The following is a 17,834-nucleotide window of genomic DNA, read 5'->3' as shown; positions in this document are numbered from 1 at the left end:
GACAGCAGAAGATCTGCATGATTTCAAAGAGCAGCCTACCACAGACTGGCAGACCCCACCACCTTTTGATACTGGTAGTGGTCTGAAGATAAGTTTTAGGTTGACCAGGTAAAAAAAAAAGGACAGTTCAATAAGAAGATGGAAAAGACAAAGGCAGATTTCAAATGCTTCTATATCGCTATGAATTCTTCTGTGCTTACCTGAACCAAACTGCAAAACCTTTGATATGCCTATAATGAATCTTTATAATTGTCTCCTGTGCATTTAGATTGCTCATTACTTACATTTCATGTAGTTTGGGAAGGTTGGAAAACGCATTTGCTTCTATGACCTCCAAGGCATCATTCTGTGAGATCTCTCTGAAAAATAATTTAGAAGCCAAGATATTTCAAGCCATGGTGAAGCAGAGAATGGACAAGTTAAAAATTCAATAGAAATTTATTTTTAAACCCAAGATAGATATCAGATAACAAAACAGACCCCAGAAACACTGCTGAATACTGCCATGTCAAAAACAATATTCAGGAATGGACATCGTCTGAGACTGAAGTTTGTATCTGTAGTGGCAGCTCTGCACCTCCTGCTGCCACCATTCCCTGTGCATTAGAAATCAGGCCCCATCCACCATGGGTTTCTGGATCTCTGAAATTACAAAATACTAAAAGAAATTTAAGGAAACCTTTCAACTCAGTGAAGAAAATAGGGGATGAAGGTGACTGAAATAAAGACAGCTAAAAAGTTCCCTAGAAATATGACACAACTTCAGGAACAAGACACTGCTGTCTAGACCCAATGTGAAGTACAGAGATTAAATCTAAGCCACCAGCAGATGTGCCCTATTAACAGGAGCTGGAGACCACAGACATGAAGAATTCTTTCACACCTTGAAGAAAAAACTATTTGATCTCATCTGTACAGAGTTAATGCCCACTTACAGTCGCAGAACTGCAGAATATAAATGGCCAGTTTACTGTTATCAACACACTAGAATGCATCTCCTGCTAGTCCAGAGTGCACATTTCTTTGCTTCCTTAATCTGTGGGATGGCAAAGAGAGGTCTCAGGCTCTGATGTAATTTAGAGCTCAGGAGCTCTCCTGGTGAACCAAGTGGGCCTTACTGCAGGGCAACCTGTCCCAGTTACATCCCTTATGCTGGCACTGACCAGGAAGGTCAAGGTAAAGACAGCTATACCAGAAGATTCCCCACTGCTGTTTTTTTGGAAATGGTGCAAAAATGCTATTTTCCCAGGCTGAGGTCAGCTGCAGGAAGTAAAATTTGTAATACAGATGTAATTTAGTGGTGGTGTGATGGCCTCCTGGATTTTAATGGCAAGGTAACTGTGCACATCTTTGGAATGAAACCTTGGATAAATAGTAAGATTGCAAACTGGACGACACTTGTTCCTGGATACCTTGTTCTTTTGAAATGATGATGGTTGCAAACAGATTCAAATAAGCCTGAGGTAAAACAACAGATTGTAATGTCAAGTGCACGGTCAAAAAATAATCACAAAAATTATTATGAGGAATATAAAAAGTATTCTACTCCCTTCAAAGTAACAACTGAACCATACCTGACAAATTACTAGCCCATTTAAGACAAACAAAAACCTTGTAAAAGAAGATAAGTTTTCCATCTGACCTGTTCCATTTTAATACATCCCAGTGGTTTAATATTTTAGTTTAATAATATTTTTTTAGTTTAATAAGAAACTTTCCCTCCAGTTTCCTCAAGGTTTTTTTAAGGAAGAAATCCATCTCTCTTCCACTCCAGGAGCTCTAAACTGACTGGAGAATAAAATAATAAAAGTACATGAGGACTGATAATAGGTGCTTGGTAGGGTGCAATGAGACCTGAATTTGTTTAGCAGTGTTGAACCACCTGCTCACATGTGAATATGTTCCTCTTTATTATTTAATTTTCATCAGCAACAAAATGCTTCAACTGAGACAGGGATTCCTTCACACCACGCGAGGTACACAGCCATTGCAAGGGATATCTCAAAAACTTTTTATTATCTTCCTGTTTTCTTTAAAAATAATGCATTATAAAATATTTGTAGAAATATCTAGAAGAATAGAATAGAAGCTTTCATCCCCTACGATGTATTGATATGACAGTACACAATTCACTTGCCTAACTACAATCTAGAAGATGTAACAACGTGGCAGGTGTCTCATACTTTTAAGATTTGGTTTGGTTTTGCTTGTGCTCTTTTTGGGTGGGCAGCAGTATGTGTGCCATTCCCCACAATCCAAAAAACCAGTTGTCTTGAAAAAAAAAGAAAACCGTCAGAAAAAGTAGAACATTTAATGCTAACAAATCCATTTAGCCAGAAGAGATTTCACCCCACTAAGCAGTTCAGGGAAAAATGTTGCAAATTTGTTGGCCTTATACAGGGAAAAAAAGGTTATTAAGAAACCATAATACAGCAGTGACCTCACCCAGCAGATAGTGCTGTTGAGGGTAATAATTTTTTATGATCCAATCTGCTATCTAACTTTGGAACAACTTGGATGACATATCTCTTTTAATGGACTGCTTAAAAATGAATGTTTCTGCATCAGGAGATTGTGTTGGCTTCCTAAGAGTTGGACAGGTTATTGACTTTGTTTCTATTCAAGAAATGGAAGATACAGATCAGATTAAGGTAGGGCACAAGCAGACCATGACACTTTGGAAGGCTTGGAGAATGCATGGTTAAGGAAAAGAATGAAGAGAGTTAGGAAGATAGGAACCTCTAAACTGTTTTTGAAGGATAAGGTTTTTTAAATATTAAGTTTCTTACAGATTAGATTTAAACAGAATTAAATAAGACTCCCATGTGGGGCTGTTTCAGAGATTTGGTAAATGATTTAGCTTTCATTCTAACATTCCAATTCACAGTTACAAAGGTGAGAGTTTGGGGTTTTTTTAAGAGGAATGAAAATACATCCATTTACAATGACTTTTTTTGTGTTCCACCTCAAGCGAATCACTGCTGCAGCTGCTGAGGTTATGAGCATCTCAAGATCAGTAAAAGGAACAAAAGGGAAACTTGTCAATGGCAGAAGGCAGTGACTCTTCTGGTGCTGGGTTTCATCCTTTATGTTCAGGGGATTGCAGGGATGAGGGAAAAGGACAAGACTCTCTGTCCCCTGTAATGAACTGTGCACCCTCTTCTACACTCTCCCCAGGAAATCCTTACTCATCATCGTTCTTTGCAGATGAATCCCAGTTTACAGTAATAAAGTGCTGTTTTCTGACAGAAGGCCATTGCTATTCCTGTCCTTTCGGCTGCACATATATCTGCCAAGGCTGTCATTCAGGTAAGAAGGATGAATAAAATAAAACCATTCTGTTTAGGAGATCAGTCACACACTGTGGACAATAGGTAACACTAATCTGGGTCTTGGTTGCACAATTTGCATGAACAATTTATTCATAGCTGGTAAAAAAATGCCCATCTGCTCATGGAAAACCCAAAGAACACCATCTTGGATACAGGTATCTATGGCACTAAGAGTACAAACCACTGCTGCTCACATCAAACAGCCAACTCAGCAGACTCAGATCCTCTGCAGAGGAGAGCAAATAATACCTGTGGCAGTAGCTACAAACAGAAAAAAGGGATTGCTGGCTAGTGTTTGAACAAGTGATTTGTCTTACAGTATAAATACACACAAACAGATGATTGCTCATAATGTATGTCTTATTATGTGTCATCAAGAGAGAAGATAGGACTGTTATTATGTTGTTTGTTTGTAATGAATGATACTATTAGCTCTACTGCTAGCTATCGCAGGAAATCCAGCCCGGCAATTTGAGCATCATTTCTGATACAGACAAGCCTTTGAATGGATGGTATGCAAAACAATCAGGGGCAATTTCTCAAAAAACCCCAAATCTCCAAACCACCCAGTGCTTGCAAAGTGCTTAGGTATCTGCCTGAGCTTAGTTTTCACTGCATCCACAGTCATATTGATATCAACAGTGATCCTTGAAAGCATAAATTGTTTACTCAAACACATCCTAAAAGAGAAAAAAGTATTCAGTAAAAACATTTTACAAAGGCACAAAGGACAATTGTTTTTATTTTTCTGTAAAGAGGATGTAAGGTTAAGATGTGATATCACATGACTAAAGGATCTCCCCTAGCTCACCACTAAAGTAGCAAACTGGAATCATTGTTACCTATTCGCCAGCAACTGACTGCAGTGTAGCATTTCCGTGTGACAGCCAGAGCCTCTGACAGCAGGGAGAGAGATGGAAAACTGTTTAACCTGCCTGCAAATCTGCCATAAGGCTGGGCTGGGCATGCATTTTCATGACATCTCTGACAGAGTCCTGTGTGACACATAGGAAGTACTCTTCTTCAAACCAGCTGCACTCAGAGCATGACCCATAAAAATCAAGCTACATTGAAATGGCCTTTTAAACAATCCTGGTAGTGAGGAACTTATAGTTCCTGGCAGTTTCTTTGTAGTCCACTAAAGACAAAGTCTCTTAGACTAATCAAAGTCTTACAGCAAAAGCAAGACTGTATTAAACTCACAAACTAATGATCTTGTAGCCAGGTGTTCTTATATTTCAAAGTAAGGAAAGAATAAAAGATGGGAAATTTATGTCTTTTATGATAAGAATTCCTTTCAGGATCAGAGCAGACCATACAGACAAAGTCATTTTCTTCCCTTCTAGTAAACATGTCTATTTTAAAAAATGTGTGTATCTGTGTGTGTGTACGTACACATACAAAAGGTTAACGTAGATGAGTAAGTGGTAACTTGTGTCAGAAGTGACATGGCACATGATGTGAAGGAGGGATATCCCCTCTCCAGTTACAAAGCCCTACTCTGTAGTGCTGGAAGTGACCCACTCTCTATAAACTTGTGTAGTCTTCCTCAACCTCCCTTCCAGAGCAGGTACATACATAGGCTAAATTGGTGATCTGTTCACCTTATGTTTCCCGTGATACATTACAATTGTGTCTTTTGGCCTTTTAACCTCACCCTTTGAGGCAGTTTCTTGCGGCATAACTATCCTGTGGATTCCTGTGAACAGTTTTTTTCACTCTGTAGGTACTTGCAATCAGCAGTGATACTGGAGGTATCAGATACTGACTCCCAGAGCAGGCAGCCTCCCTGCTCTCTGCACTTTTACAAATCAATAGCATTGTGTTCATTTAAGGGAAAAAGGAAGAAAAAAAAAAAGCCAACAATGCTTATTTCCCCTCCCTCCGCCCCCTTTCCATAAATATAAATACTCTTTAGAGTTATTTACCAGATCACTTTTACTCAGTGGTTTGACTAATGCCACAATTTATGTCAAGCTTAAGAAGTAAATAGCAGTAGTGTGGTGTCACCCAGGCAATCCTGCCCAGCATTCACTGGGTGAGCCCCCATGGGACCAGCCTGCAATGTGTCTGAACTGCAAAATTAAACACCTGGCTACCTTTGTCTCCATGTCATGGACAGAGTAGCTCTTATCTCTCTCAGTCTGATCAGAACCAAGCTGGTCTGAAATCTCCTTTTGGAAACTTCCCTCTAAAGTGACAGCAAAATGCTACTGCATTGATTTAAAAAGGTTACAAAAGAAAAGCTATTTTTCTTAAAAGTATTAGAGACTTTTGACCTTTCAAAAATAGATGGTTGACACTCTCTCCTGTCACCTTCCTTGTGAACATGAAAAACTTGTCTCCCTACCATGATTTATTGAACAGCAGGGAGTTGCAGGGTAATATCTCTTAGCAGATATTGATGCTTCAAAAATGAATTCAAGCATTGACTCTTCTCATGATCTCTTTACTTCGCTGAAGGTACACACATGCCTCATTAAATAAGTGGGGTACCTATTTAACCAACTAAGCTTTGCTAGCAACTTCCAAATCGAGCAAAACAGTGTATACATTGGTCTTTGAAGGAGATTATCAGGAGCTGCCAATGCTGTGTCTTCCTGTCTTCTCCAAAGGGTATGACACCATATTCTCCAATAAATCAGTGCAGGCATGAGAAAAAATAAAATGCAAATTTACGCACAGCAGACAGAAGCAAAGGGGATTTTATTTCTATTGGTGCTTTAGCACCATGCCAGCAATCCAGATGAAAGTCTGTTGAGAGTTTGGTTGCATCAAATTAATTGTCCATGTAACAGTTTTAAATTGGTCTCTCTAATCTGAAAAAGCACACGATTAGTCTGCAGAATTGGAACTGATAACAACCGGATCCAACAGAAGAAGCCGCATTGTTGCAGGAATTGATTTTATAATCAGTACAGTTTGGGGGGTAGATATCTCCTCACACTCCAGCACTACGGGGGTGTATTATACTAGTTTTAGTTTATTGCCAGCAAGGCTGAAAATGCATGAAGCTTTGCAGGGTCAAATGAGCAAGAGTCTTTGGAGGAAACATTAGCTTTCCACAGAAAAGCTGGCAGCCCAGAGGGATGGGGCTTAGAACTACGTGCTCTCCAGCCACTGGGGCAGACATATCTGCTGCACCCTGCTTCAGGTATCACTAAATTTTATCTTTGACTATGAAAGCTTGTCGAGAAGACAGAAAAATGTCTCCAAAATAAAAACACCCACTCTGGCAATGACACTTTTTTCTCAGACATGATGGGCTTGAGACCACACTTGTAGACAAGGATGACTGTCCAGCTGAGGAAGGAACATCCTCGTTCAGAGATGCTGACACAAGCTTCATGCCCAAATCGTAACTCCTTCTATGGAAACGGACTAGCAGCATTTATTGCCACTTATCTTTTATTACTTCTCTCTTGGCTTTGATAGCCAGCTAATGATGAATAGTTCATTAAGATAACCTGGGCAGATGAGGAGACTACATTGAAGATAATCATTCATGAGAACAACTGAACAAGGAAGTGGGGAAAATAATTTCCAGGGAAAATCAATAGGCAGACTGTCTTGGACTGGGAGAACCTGTGGCTTCCAGGACCCAAAGTCTAGTGACAGCTTTTCCAAACAGATCATCTTGAAGATGTTTTCAGATACTTCAACAGACAGTTTTGAAATGCTTTAAGGAAGCACACATTCACAAGAAGCCTCTGGAGGACAGTTCATTACTAAATCCAATGTATTACAGAAACAGAAAGATACAGAATAGCAAGTACCTCAGATAGGCACAATTAAACATTTTAGCTAAAAGGGAAAATTCTAAAAAATCCCTCTTGCTCCTCAATTCTGGCATTAAAAATCCTCCCAGGCCTATGAGAGAACACTGAGTATTATTCACCAGAGCAAATAATGTAGTATATACACCCACTTCAGTGAAAATAAATCTCCCTGACTTGACCCATCATGAGAAAAATATTAGCCTTGCCTAGTGTTAAACCCAATTATGAATATAGACATAATCCTACAGCTGCTAACACCATGCACTACATCTTTGAAATGTCCTCCTGAAAGGATTTAGGTTTCTCTTATTCAGTGTTACAGTCTCCCCATGAAATACATTTTTCCAGCACAGATATTTCCTTTTCTCCTCTTTTCTATTTGCATTCGTGCTTCCCTTCCATAAAAACTACTTACTGTTTTTGTGGTTTGTGTCTAACTGAGGCCTGGACCCTACAAACTCTATTCCTTGAGCTTTGGCACCAGGCTCAGCCAAGATGCTACTGCATAAATATTTGCATGATTGTGACCCTCAGACATAACCTACCCAGGAAAAGGATATTCTTTAACTCTTTAAAAGTTAAATCCAAACCTCTGCCTTCTAACAGATTGCCAGAGAAAACACCACCAAACCTGCTAAGTCAAAAGATTTACAAAACAAGTGTGCAGTGAGGGTTATTCATCTGATTATGATACTATCATGAGCAGCAAAAATTAGCGTTAACCCCAAATCTTCAGGTTCTATATTAGAGGAGGCAGAGATGACATGTTATACAAACATGGGAATTACATACAATCCCTAACTCTTTTTTCAGGTGGCTGATGGCAGCCAAGAGGAGCCTGATTCAATACATTTAGAGTCTTATTTTACAAATAACTGAACAACTGTCCACTATGAAACCTTGGAAAATGATATGCTTGCACCTGAGTTTCTCCGACAGAAATAACCCCCATTTCTCAGCAAACACTGCAAGACTGTACACAGTAAGACTGTACAAGATAAGAAAGTCTTAAAAGGGGGAACATGTCATAAAACTTGGGCCAAAATTCAATACAATATCATATTTCTGTGCTTGTGTGTGTGTATGCACAATATTCCAATAAAAGCAATAAAAATAATAAAACACATGGCCCCACGATGGTGCTTACTCACTAAAATCAGCCAAGAGCAGACTTTCTGCACATCTAACTCCATTTACGAAGAGGTTGCTCATGTGTGTCATGAAGAGTCGTTGCCAAATCTATGCTGTGTAACCCAAGCTAGTTGAAGTGCCAGACAAGGAAAGGCTTTCTGTTGTCATCTGCTGATGTGGGGCTTTAACAAAAAAGTCCTCAGACTGGACTCAGCCCTTTGATGGGGAGCTTCAAGTACTGATTCCTCCTGAGGAGTCTCCATAGGAATGAAGCAAAACCCTTGAGAACCCAAAGGTAATTCTTGGCCATTTGGGAACAATTTCTTTCTCCTGTATATGAGTACTTTTATCTACCTGGGAGCCCTTTTCCTCCACCCTGTCCTGGGTCATATCTAGGTGGGGGTATAAAAAGAAATTTAAGCTAGAGATGATTCAAAAAGCCTTATGGAATTAGGTCTCTCTTCTTCATCAAGGGAAAAGTAAGAGGAATCTTCCTCCTTAGCCATAGCACTAAAAAAGGAGGCTGAACAAGAAACGTGGTTTGAATAAAAAGTTATGTTTCCCTTAAAAGTCTCTGTGTCTATTCCTTTGCTGAAATGTACTGCATATACTTATGATATTTTTTCTGTCTGCTTTCCTGTATTGATGTAAACAAAATGGAACTTACAGTGTTCTCATAGCACGCAAGCCTGGCAAAACCTTTTTGTGTTTACAGTAAAACCCTCTGAGGAAATACTACTCATGAGGGGAAAAAATTCCCCCAGAGATCCCAAACCACAAAAATTACCATTTGGAAAATTCATGTTGATGAAATATGCTTAATAAATAAATAAATAAAATTAAATCCATCATTTTTGATTACTATCATTGTTTTAGTTGAGACTGAAGAAGATTTCAGACTCTGCAGCAGAAGGAATGGATCCATTGGTTTTAACAGAGTGGATCTGTATTTGCATTGACATTCTACATTTTAGAGGAGTGCATATTTTCCTGTAATTTTAAATAAGTGTTGTCTCCAGAAAACACACAGCTCATTACACAAAAGGACACAGAAGCACACAAACTCAAAGGCAATCCTGTGGGAGCAAATTAGCTCTCAGATTTAAAGGATTTTTTTTTCATGTTAAATACGGAATTAAAACCAAAAGGCAAACACAATATTGTTTTTCCATCAGACTGAAAACAAAACATGTATTTTTGAATTATTTTAACAGGAAAATGAAGAAACAAATATAACACATATCATGGAACATGATTAGAGTTCCCTCTGAAAGATGTTCTGTCTTGAAGTTACCCAAATTTGGACCAGATCCCTGGGCAGGAGTGCATTTTTCTTGCATGTAGAAAGGTACAGCAAACAGAAAGCAACCAGCAGTACCAGTGCACATCACGTTCTTCTACACAAAGGTAACAGGGTTTCTTTATATTCTGTGAGTTCCTAGATGGCTTTGTAGTATGGCTCCAGTTAAAGATTCCCCACCTGAATCCCTTGTGGCCCATGGCCATGCCTTTGGTGAGAACAGATTATTTAGCAGGTAAGTACAAGGGCTTTTAATTTTTGTCTTTTCCCTAAATTACTAAATTAGGGGCTAAATTACTAGAATCATGTAGTGGGTACTTCAAAACGGCAGGACTTGTTTCTATAGTTGCACCTATTTAACTTCAGGACTACACAAAGCCTCAAATCAGATGCTTTGTTGGATTTAGTTGATCCTAATGAGTTCAAACATACTTTATCTTTTGTTTGTTTTTGTTTGTTTGTTTGTTTGTGTTTTTGTTTGGTTTTGTTTGGTTTTGTTTTGATTTTGTCTTTGCTGTTGTTGTTTTGTTTCTTTTTATTTTAAGTGGTCCACACTTCTAATCAATTTTATAACTTATTTTCAGTTAAATGAATTAATCTCTGTAAGCATACAGGTCCCAAGAAGCCAGACAGAGAATATTTATTTATGAGACCTGTTAAAAGAGATTAATGCTACACAGTGACTCCATTTCTGCTCACTTTTTTCTCTATGTGCTGTTAAAGTCAATTCAAGGACATTCATACACTGAAGACTGAGAGGGGGAGAGAAAGTCCCCTGGAGTTCAGGATATGACCTGAACTCAGTACACTCCTACCTCCTATCTAGACTTGTGACTCTCCTAGATACATTTTGCCTCATCAGTCAAACTTTCCAGAAGGGTAGCAACAGGATGCATGCTCTCATATCCTTCTCCTCCTTAAAGATGTGCAGATGGAGACCTGTTAGGAGAGCTCAGATTTTTCTGTGACATGACTAGTTAGTAAGGAGGAGGAGGAGGAGGAAGGCCCTCATTAAACAAGGAAGAATGCACTTGATTTTCTTTTGGCTCACATTTAGTAAAAAATAAGGTAAAAAGACTATTAGATGTGACTGGCAAAATCTTCCATTTATCCACGGACGAAGCACAGCACAGCCAAAGCAATCAAACCTTCCCACAGTGCCCCACAAAGGACTGTGGACACCCACTGAGACCCCAGCTCTGCTGCAGAGCCATTTCAAAGTCTGGCCAAAAGAGGCTGGTGCTGCTGAAAACCAGCTGCAGCAGCCCTAGCTTGCAATGAATCACCATCTCCTGAGGGCATAGGCTGAGATCACCCTCTCATGGTATGCAAGCCATCAGCCTACCCATGTGAAAATAAAGCGTTCATCACACACATGCGGACTGGATATGAACAAATGACCCAGAAATCTGGGGGGTTCCAAGTCCTATTACCCTCTGCTTGAGTCATTCGCCTGTCGCACAAAACTTGTTGTGACATATTTTGCGTGGGTTGTGGGGTGGGAGGTTGAGAACAACCCAAAGCCTACTTTGTCATTTAGTCCTAAAATTATACATAACTACTTCAACGGACAAATAAAAGAACAAAATGACTACGAAAGAGAAAATCTTCCTTGCTGCATATTGTATCTTCATTTGAATTCCAGCATAGATCTGAATGAATTATATTTTTTAATTTGTTTAACTATGCTAATAGTCACCATGCATTAGTGGTTTTAGCAGTATTTTCTCTTTATATGTGTGACTCAAGAATTACCATAGCAACTTGCTTCCTAATTAGCCTTCAGTTACTAACAATCAATATGATTAGACAAGGTCAGCACTGGAGTAAGCTGTATAGATTTTTAAAAAGGCTACTGAGAGTGAGTAAGGGCAGGTAGAGGAGGAGCTGGCTCCTGGATGATCTTCTCCAAAGAATGGTGATCTTTCCTGAAGAATGATCATTTTTCTGCTATTACTCACTCTCCCATGAATGAAAGGAGTCATGGCAAACAAGAGTTTTGCCAGTTACTAGACTGCAGAAAGCTTTTAGCCTGCCAACAGATTCACAAAGTATGGAGAACAGAAATATCCTTAGAACTGCAGATAAAAAGACACCTTACTGTCACATTGCTGGGACTGATGTTGACTGCACACCACCAAAATCAAGAACAAATATGTCATAGATTTTTATCAACATAGCTACATCTGAAAGCAATCTCCCTGTATGGGAAAGATCGCTGAAGCCTGGAGTAAGTTGACACTGTCCAGTTCACATGAATATGCTCCCTGGGAGCTAAGCCTATACAGTGCTTGGCTGAGATCCTATTAGGAAGCCCTCCCTCTAGAGACCTGAGTGATTTCCCATTGCTGACACAATTCCCCCTTCATTTTTACAGCCTATTTCAGTCGTTAACATGTTTTCTGTTACCCTGAAAGCACAGTGCCTGGCAGCACAGTAGGATGAAAACATAATGTGCTATTCAGAGGTACTCTGGGTCCTGGGAATACAAAACAGGATCCTTGATACTGACAGATGAAGGCTCATGAAAAGCCACTTTACTTGTTAGTGTGTTTAAGTCTGCTACCAAGAAACACAGGCAAAACCATGCTTATTTTTAAATGAACAGTGCGTGTTGTCAATTATGCCCAGGCACACGGCTGTCGCAGATGAACTGTGATCCATTTGCTTTCCTCTCTAGAAATTCATTGCCACTTGTCTCTCTGCTCTGTTCCTCTCTGGAGGTTACTCCTCTGCTGTAAATGTGCCTACAGCCTCAGCTCATGCCAGTTCATAGCACTGGGTCCCCAAGCAGAGGGTTGAGCTCAGGGAACGGAGGAGCCAAGACATGGCACACAGTGAAAATGTAGTGACAAGACGGTCTGGGTAGTACAGTGTGTGCCGTACAATGGCACTTCAAGCCATGAGTTTTGAGGCAATATGTCTTGACCCTCCTATGCACAGAATGCCCAAAAGAAAAATGAAAGGGTTTTAAGCTCAAAAAAGGCAGCTTCTATTAGAATATCAACTAGGATAATTAGCTTTAAAGCAGAAAAACCTTATAGGATATTGGAAGAGAACTGAGAAGAATTTATATCCTCCTCTAACGTTACATCCAGTGCCTTTGGAGGTTTGGAGTTCACAGAATCACAGATTAATTTGGGTTGTAAGGAACCTTTAAAGGTCATCTAGTCCAGCTTCCCTGAGGGACATCTTCAACTAGACCAGGTTGCTCAGAGCCCCATCCAACCTGACCTTGAATGTTCCCAGGAGTGGGGCATCCACCAGTTGTCTGGGCAACATGTTCCAGTGGTTCAGCACCCTAAGAGCAAAAAGCTTCTTCCTGATATGTAATCTCAATCAACCCTCTTTTAGTTTAAAACCATTACACCTTGTTCTGTTGTGACAAGCCCTGCTAAAACATTTCCCCCTATCTTTTTTATAGTCCCCCTTTAAGTACTGAATGACCAAGTTCCTCAGTCGCTCTTTTCTAGTGGCACTAAGCTCTGCCCAAACATCTTTCAAACGCTGTTCATTACCCCTGGGGCTGCTCCCTGCTCTCCAGTGCAGTCCTTGGGTGGCACATACCCATCTCTGGCCTGTATACCTCCTGCCACTTGCAGGACCTCAAAGCTGTTCCCCTCCAAACACGCTCATTAGCCCACAAAGGAAATACCCATCACCCATTCTTCCTGCCACCTGTCCTAAAGAGCCTTATTTAGTTGGAAACAGAAGTAATAAATAAGCACGTCCTTTTCACTGTATTGTGATCAGCCTTTCTCACAGCACAGATGGGAAAAGCTAAAATCTTAAAAATCCAGCACAAGCAGACTTAAAAATTTGGAAAATAAAGATGAAACACATATCAACATAAAGTCTCATTCAAAATAAAAGATAAGTTTGACAAAAGGATTGGACGTGTCTAACGACCAACTTCATAATTACAGATAAAGATGTAAATCCTTGTGCTCTTAACTAGACAAGCAAGACAGAAGTAAACACTCCTTCCAAGTAAAAAAAAGAGTTTAATTCTATTCTCATGTGAAATTCCTCATCTCTCCTTTCAGTGAAGAAACTTCATAGAACAAGACAACATAGAGAAACCACTCCTGAAGTTTGTGCTAAGCAGCCCCCTATTTATTATGTGCACTTCTACTCCTCAGAGGAGAAAGCATCCTATGAGGTGGACAAAACATATTCTCCGTGTGGATGAACTGTTCCACAATTGTTCCAGAAATGTTCTCTCGAACATCCTCCTTCAGTAAGTGGCATCAGCAGCTCTCAAAGATGAGGTTCTGACCTGGAAAGTCAAAAGCCTGCCCTTGTCCCCAAATCCTAGTTTTCTGATAACTACACTGGAAAATGCACAGACACCAGTAGTTTTTCAGCTTTCTCCATTTCTCTCACAATCATTTGTCATTTCCATCTGTGATGTTGGCTCCCCAAGCATTCAAAATATTTTCTGGCTTAGTATCTGTCTACCATCCTAAATCCTAGCAAATTAAATCTTTTCCAGACTGCTTTATGTATATATGTACACATATACATGTATTCAAGTATATAAGTATATATATTGTACCATATGGGAAGTAGTTTAGTCACAAAAGGTACACTCCTCTTACTTATTTTTAAAGAATCAAACACATATACGAAAGCCTTCATTAAAACCAGGTTCCTGTTCTAGAAATCAAACCAAACATCCACAGTGTTCTGAGAGCAAATTGTTCTTGGCTTGGTCACAAAACAAACAACGGGCACAATGAATCTCTGGTTTTACACCTGGGATGAATTAGGGCCAGCAGTGCCTTTGATAGAAAAATCAAAATGCAGCACACTAATAACGATAAAATGCTCAGTTGCCTCTCCACTTAGCAAAGCAGCCATCAAACTAATGATTAAATCCACATCAATCATTTGGCATAATAGAAATAAAGGCCATGCAATATAAAGTTGTCAGAAAATCAACATCTCCTGCTTGGAAAATAAATGTCTTGACTTCATCTCAACATTTTTTTTTCCATAAATGCTGAGGGTTATATCAGCATTTGTATAACAGGAAACCCTCCTTCATTGCAAGATGCCAATTCCACTAACATTATTTCTAAAATAAACAGAAAAGCTGGATAAAATTCATATGGGAAGGTGTTTCTGAAATCCTCCTGAAACTGAATTACCATTTCCTATCTGGTGCTGGACTTCTTTTCAACAAACAACATTAGTAGTGGCAACAATAAACATTGAAGAAAATCCCATTTAGAGAAAATTGGGCACAATTTCAAGGAAGTCATACCTTTTGCACTCACTCACTGATACAGCTACAATACACTCAATAAGATTAATAGAAAAAAATCCTTTAAAAACCTTTTTTCTCATGAAAAAACCCTTTTTTTTCTAATTCATACTTTTTTTTTTTTTTTTTTTAAGAGCCACATTTTTAAAGGAAACCTAGAAGCTGGATATACCTGGAAGGAGATGGCATTACAACGTCTCTTGGGATATGCTGTCACCTGAATTCCCACAGACTCCTACCAGCACAGCACCATGATGCATCAGGAGCCATGGACCCTCATCAGCCTGTCTGTCAGGTGAAGATGAAGGTGCCATAACAACCAGGTGAGGTGTAACCTCTTTTAAATTCATGCGTTTTCTCTCAGAATTGCTTTTTTGTTCGATTTTGCACAAGAATGTAGGTTTGGTTGGGGTTTGTTTGTTTTGTTAGGGTTGTTTTTTTTTTAATAGAAAGAAACCTTTATATAATTATCCTTTTACAACTCTTTAAAAAATGTTTGTCGACTTTAACGCTGCTTACTTTAATTTTGTTTTAAACTTAATTTTTTATTTACACTTGTCTCAAGTCAGTACATTTTAATTCTGAATTCTATCCAGAAACTGGGATATTAATATGTAACTAACACACAAAATTGACTCTTTTTTAAAAAATGAATTATTTAGGGATATTAGAATGATTATACTGATTTTATAAAGAAAAATATAATTATTTAAATCAGGAACATATTCTGACACATCGTATGAGAGGACCCATCTTTTGTCATGTATGAGTAATGAATTATATCTGAAAAGGTAGAATGTAAACAGAAACAGCAATTCTGAGTTCTCATTTCATTTTGTGATGTATATATGCAAGTTTAATAAATGTATCACTCGTCCAGCATAAGAATTATTTTATGTTACCTAGCAAATATGTATTTTTATATTTACAAAGTCACTTAGATGGTCATTTATTATACCTTGAAAGTACAAGAATCTCTTAAGAAAATACAACTTGAAACTTCCTTTACTTCAAAATAGAGTGAAGCTCCTGGAAGGAAGAGATGGAAACTGAAGAGGTGACACATTTTGGGGGAAAATTTTTGACTCTACCATCATCCATCTTTCCCTCTTGAAACAAAAAACCCATTCAAAAGCACCTGAGATGAATCTCAAAAAGCTGGCCAGTGAGCAGACATACCAACTTCGTCAGTATGCATTAAGCATTTCCACGGGAGAAAAGAAGAAAGATTATAGTATTAATTCTGCACCACAGGATGACCATCAATTCTGAGGCTCCTTGGTAGGTTTGCCAGTCGCAGTAATCAGCTTCATGCCTCTAATGCAAGGACCTAAACCGAGGTTGCCTTGCAAAACTTAATGATTCAGAGGAAGCAAATTTCTCCTTATGATGCCAAACCTGCAGCCCGTCTGGCCCAGCGTCTTGCTCCAGTAGCAGCAAAGGACACCCAGAACACAGTGTAAATGCAGGGCAAGCCTACTGAGAAATAATCTTACTAACTGAGGGAAAAAACTTAATAATTCACAGCATTTTCATTTGCAGAGGTTTTTTGTTTTTTTTCTTTGACACTGGACTGAGACTTTTTCTTAAGAACTGTGCATTTCACCCACAAATCTCATTTTGAACAAGTGTGGCTACTGCAGAACCTACATTTAGATATGCAAATCTTAATTTAGCATGCACTTAGTTTTATCTGTTTCGTTTGCATGGAAGAAGGCGGAAGAACATTGGATCAAAGTTTCTCCCTAAAGAAGAGTGGGAACTCACGCAAGCATTTGCCCATATTTCATCTTCTATGAATTCAGGTAATCTGAACAATGTGTCTCTGGGGACAGGCATTAAAGCATTTAGTATACATTCAGACAAGTGGATTCCTCTTTTTTTTCTCTCTCTCTGTCTAGACATCTGTAAAACAGGGACTAGAAATGAGGTGCAAGATGATTCTCCCATTAAATACTTCAGTCTTTAACACTAGCTTCACATCAATGCAGTTTACAAATAAAGATTCTGCTAACAGTTCATTACCACAAAGCTCATTCTTGTTCAAAAAAAAGGAAGTAATAACAAAATGTATTTATTTTTTTTCTGTTCTAAATTTATTATATCAAAGACAGCAAGCATAAAGATACTAAACCACACAGAAAGAATTATGGAATACTTCCTTTCTTGTATTCTAATGTGTTTCAATTAAAATATGCAAATATTAGCATGATTTTCTGGGACTTTTTGAATAGAAAATTTAGAAAATGTTGATATGGACACTATTAATTGATTTTACATTTCCTAGCTTCTTCTTCTAAGGGTTTTTACTTTATTTGTAATTTTGTTCCACCAAGCATTAGCAAAAGATCGAGATTAGATCATGCTTTCCCCGAAATATAGCAAAGCTCTTTGACATCAGCAGTGAGCTGCTGACATGGATAATAAATTCCTACTTCACTTTTTTGTAATTGTGCAAGGGATGACAACAATAACTGCGAGTGCAAGGCCTCTTCCACAGATAAGCTTTGACAGGGAAAAGTGGAATACCAGGTGATGATGCAGCAAAATGTTTATAGATTATAATAAAACCACCTGGTCTTCGTTCATTGTTTATTATGTTTAGAACCCAAGGTATAGCTTCTACTTTCATGAAATAATTTGAATTGAGAACACCAGACTTCCTACATATTCATACCAAACACAGAAGTTTACTATCCACGGGATGATATTTGCAAAGGCTGCAGGAGGGTCATCTGAAGCAATGGCACTCCCTGGAGAAGAAAAGGTGCTGCAGCCACTCACAGCCACACAGACAGGCAGTGGCACAAGGCACAGCTCTGCCCAGCTCCTCCACCAATGATGTGTTACAGGACCCTTGAAAGAAGCTTGCACAGCTGTTCACCTTTCAAATCCCATTTGAGGGAACCCGTTTCAAAGGGCAGAGTGTTGCGATGGGCAAATGAAGATTGACACCCTGGATGCTGCTGGGCTATGAAACGTGTATGGCACATCCAGCAGAGGATAAGCTTTCTTACACTTCG

At 38.9% G+C, this 17,834-nt stretch overlaps 1 protein-coding gene across 2 annotated transcripts in view; it reads right to left on the bottom strand.

The window, feature by feature from the left end:
• The window catches only part of FSHR (follicle stimulating hormone receptor), an 87,276-nt gene that overhangs the window by 28,816 nt on the left and 40,626 nt on the right, over nucleotides 1-17,834 (bottom strand). For both annotated transcript variants that reach the window (XM_027659349.1, XM_027659350.1), the window contains exon 3: nucleotides 285-359. In XM_027659349.1, the coding sequence (XP_027515150.1) occupies nucleotides 285-359 (75 nt within the window). The remainder of the gene's footprint in view (nucleotides 1-284; nucleotides 360-17,834) is intronic.

The sequence above is a fragment of the Corapipo altera genome, unplaced genomic scaffold (assembly GCF_003945725.1).
Source record: "Corapipo altera isolate COAL_440 unplaced genomic scaffold, ASM394572v1 48, whole genome shotgun sequence".
Taxonomy (NCBI): Eukaryota; Metazoa; Chordata; class Aves; order Passeriformes; family Pipridae; genus Corapipo; species Corapipo altera.
The sequence above is the reverse complement of the archived record's forward strand: the minus strand, read 5'-3'. Positions and strand labels throughout refer to the sequence as shown.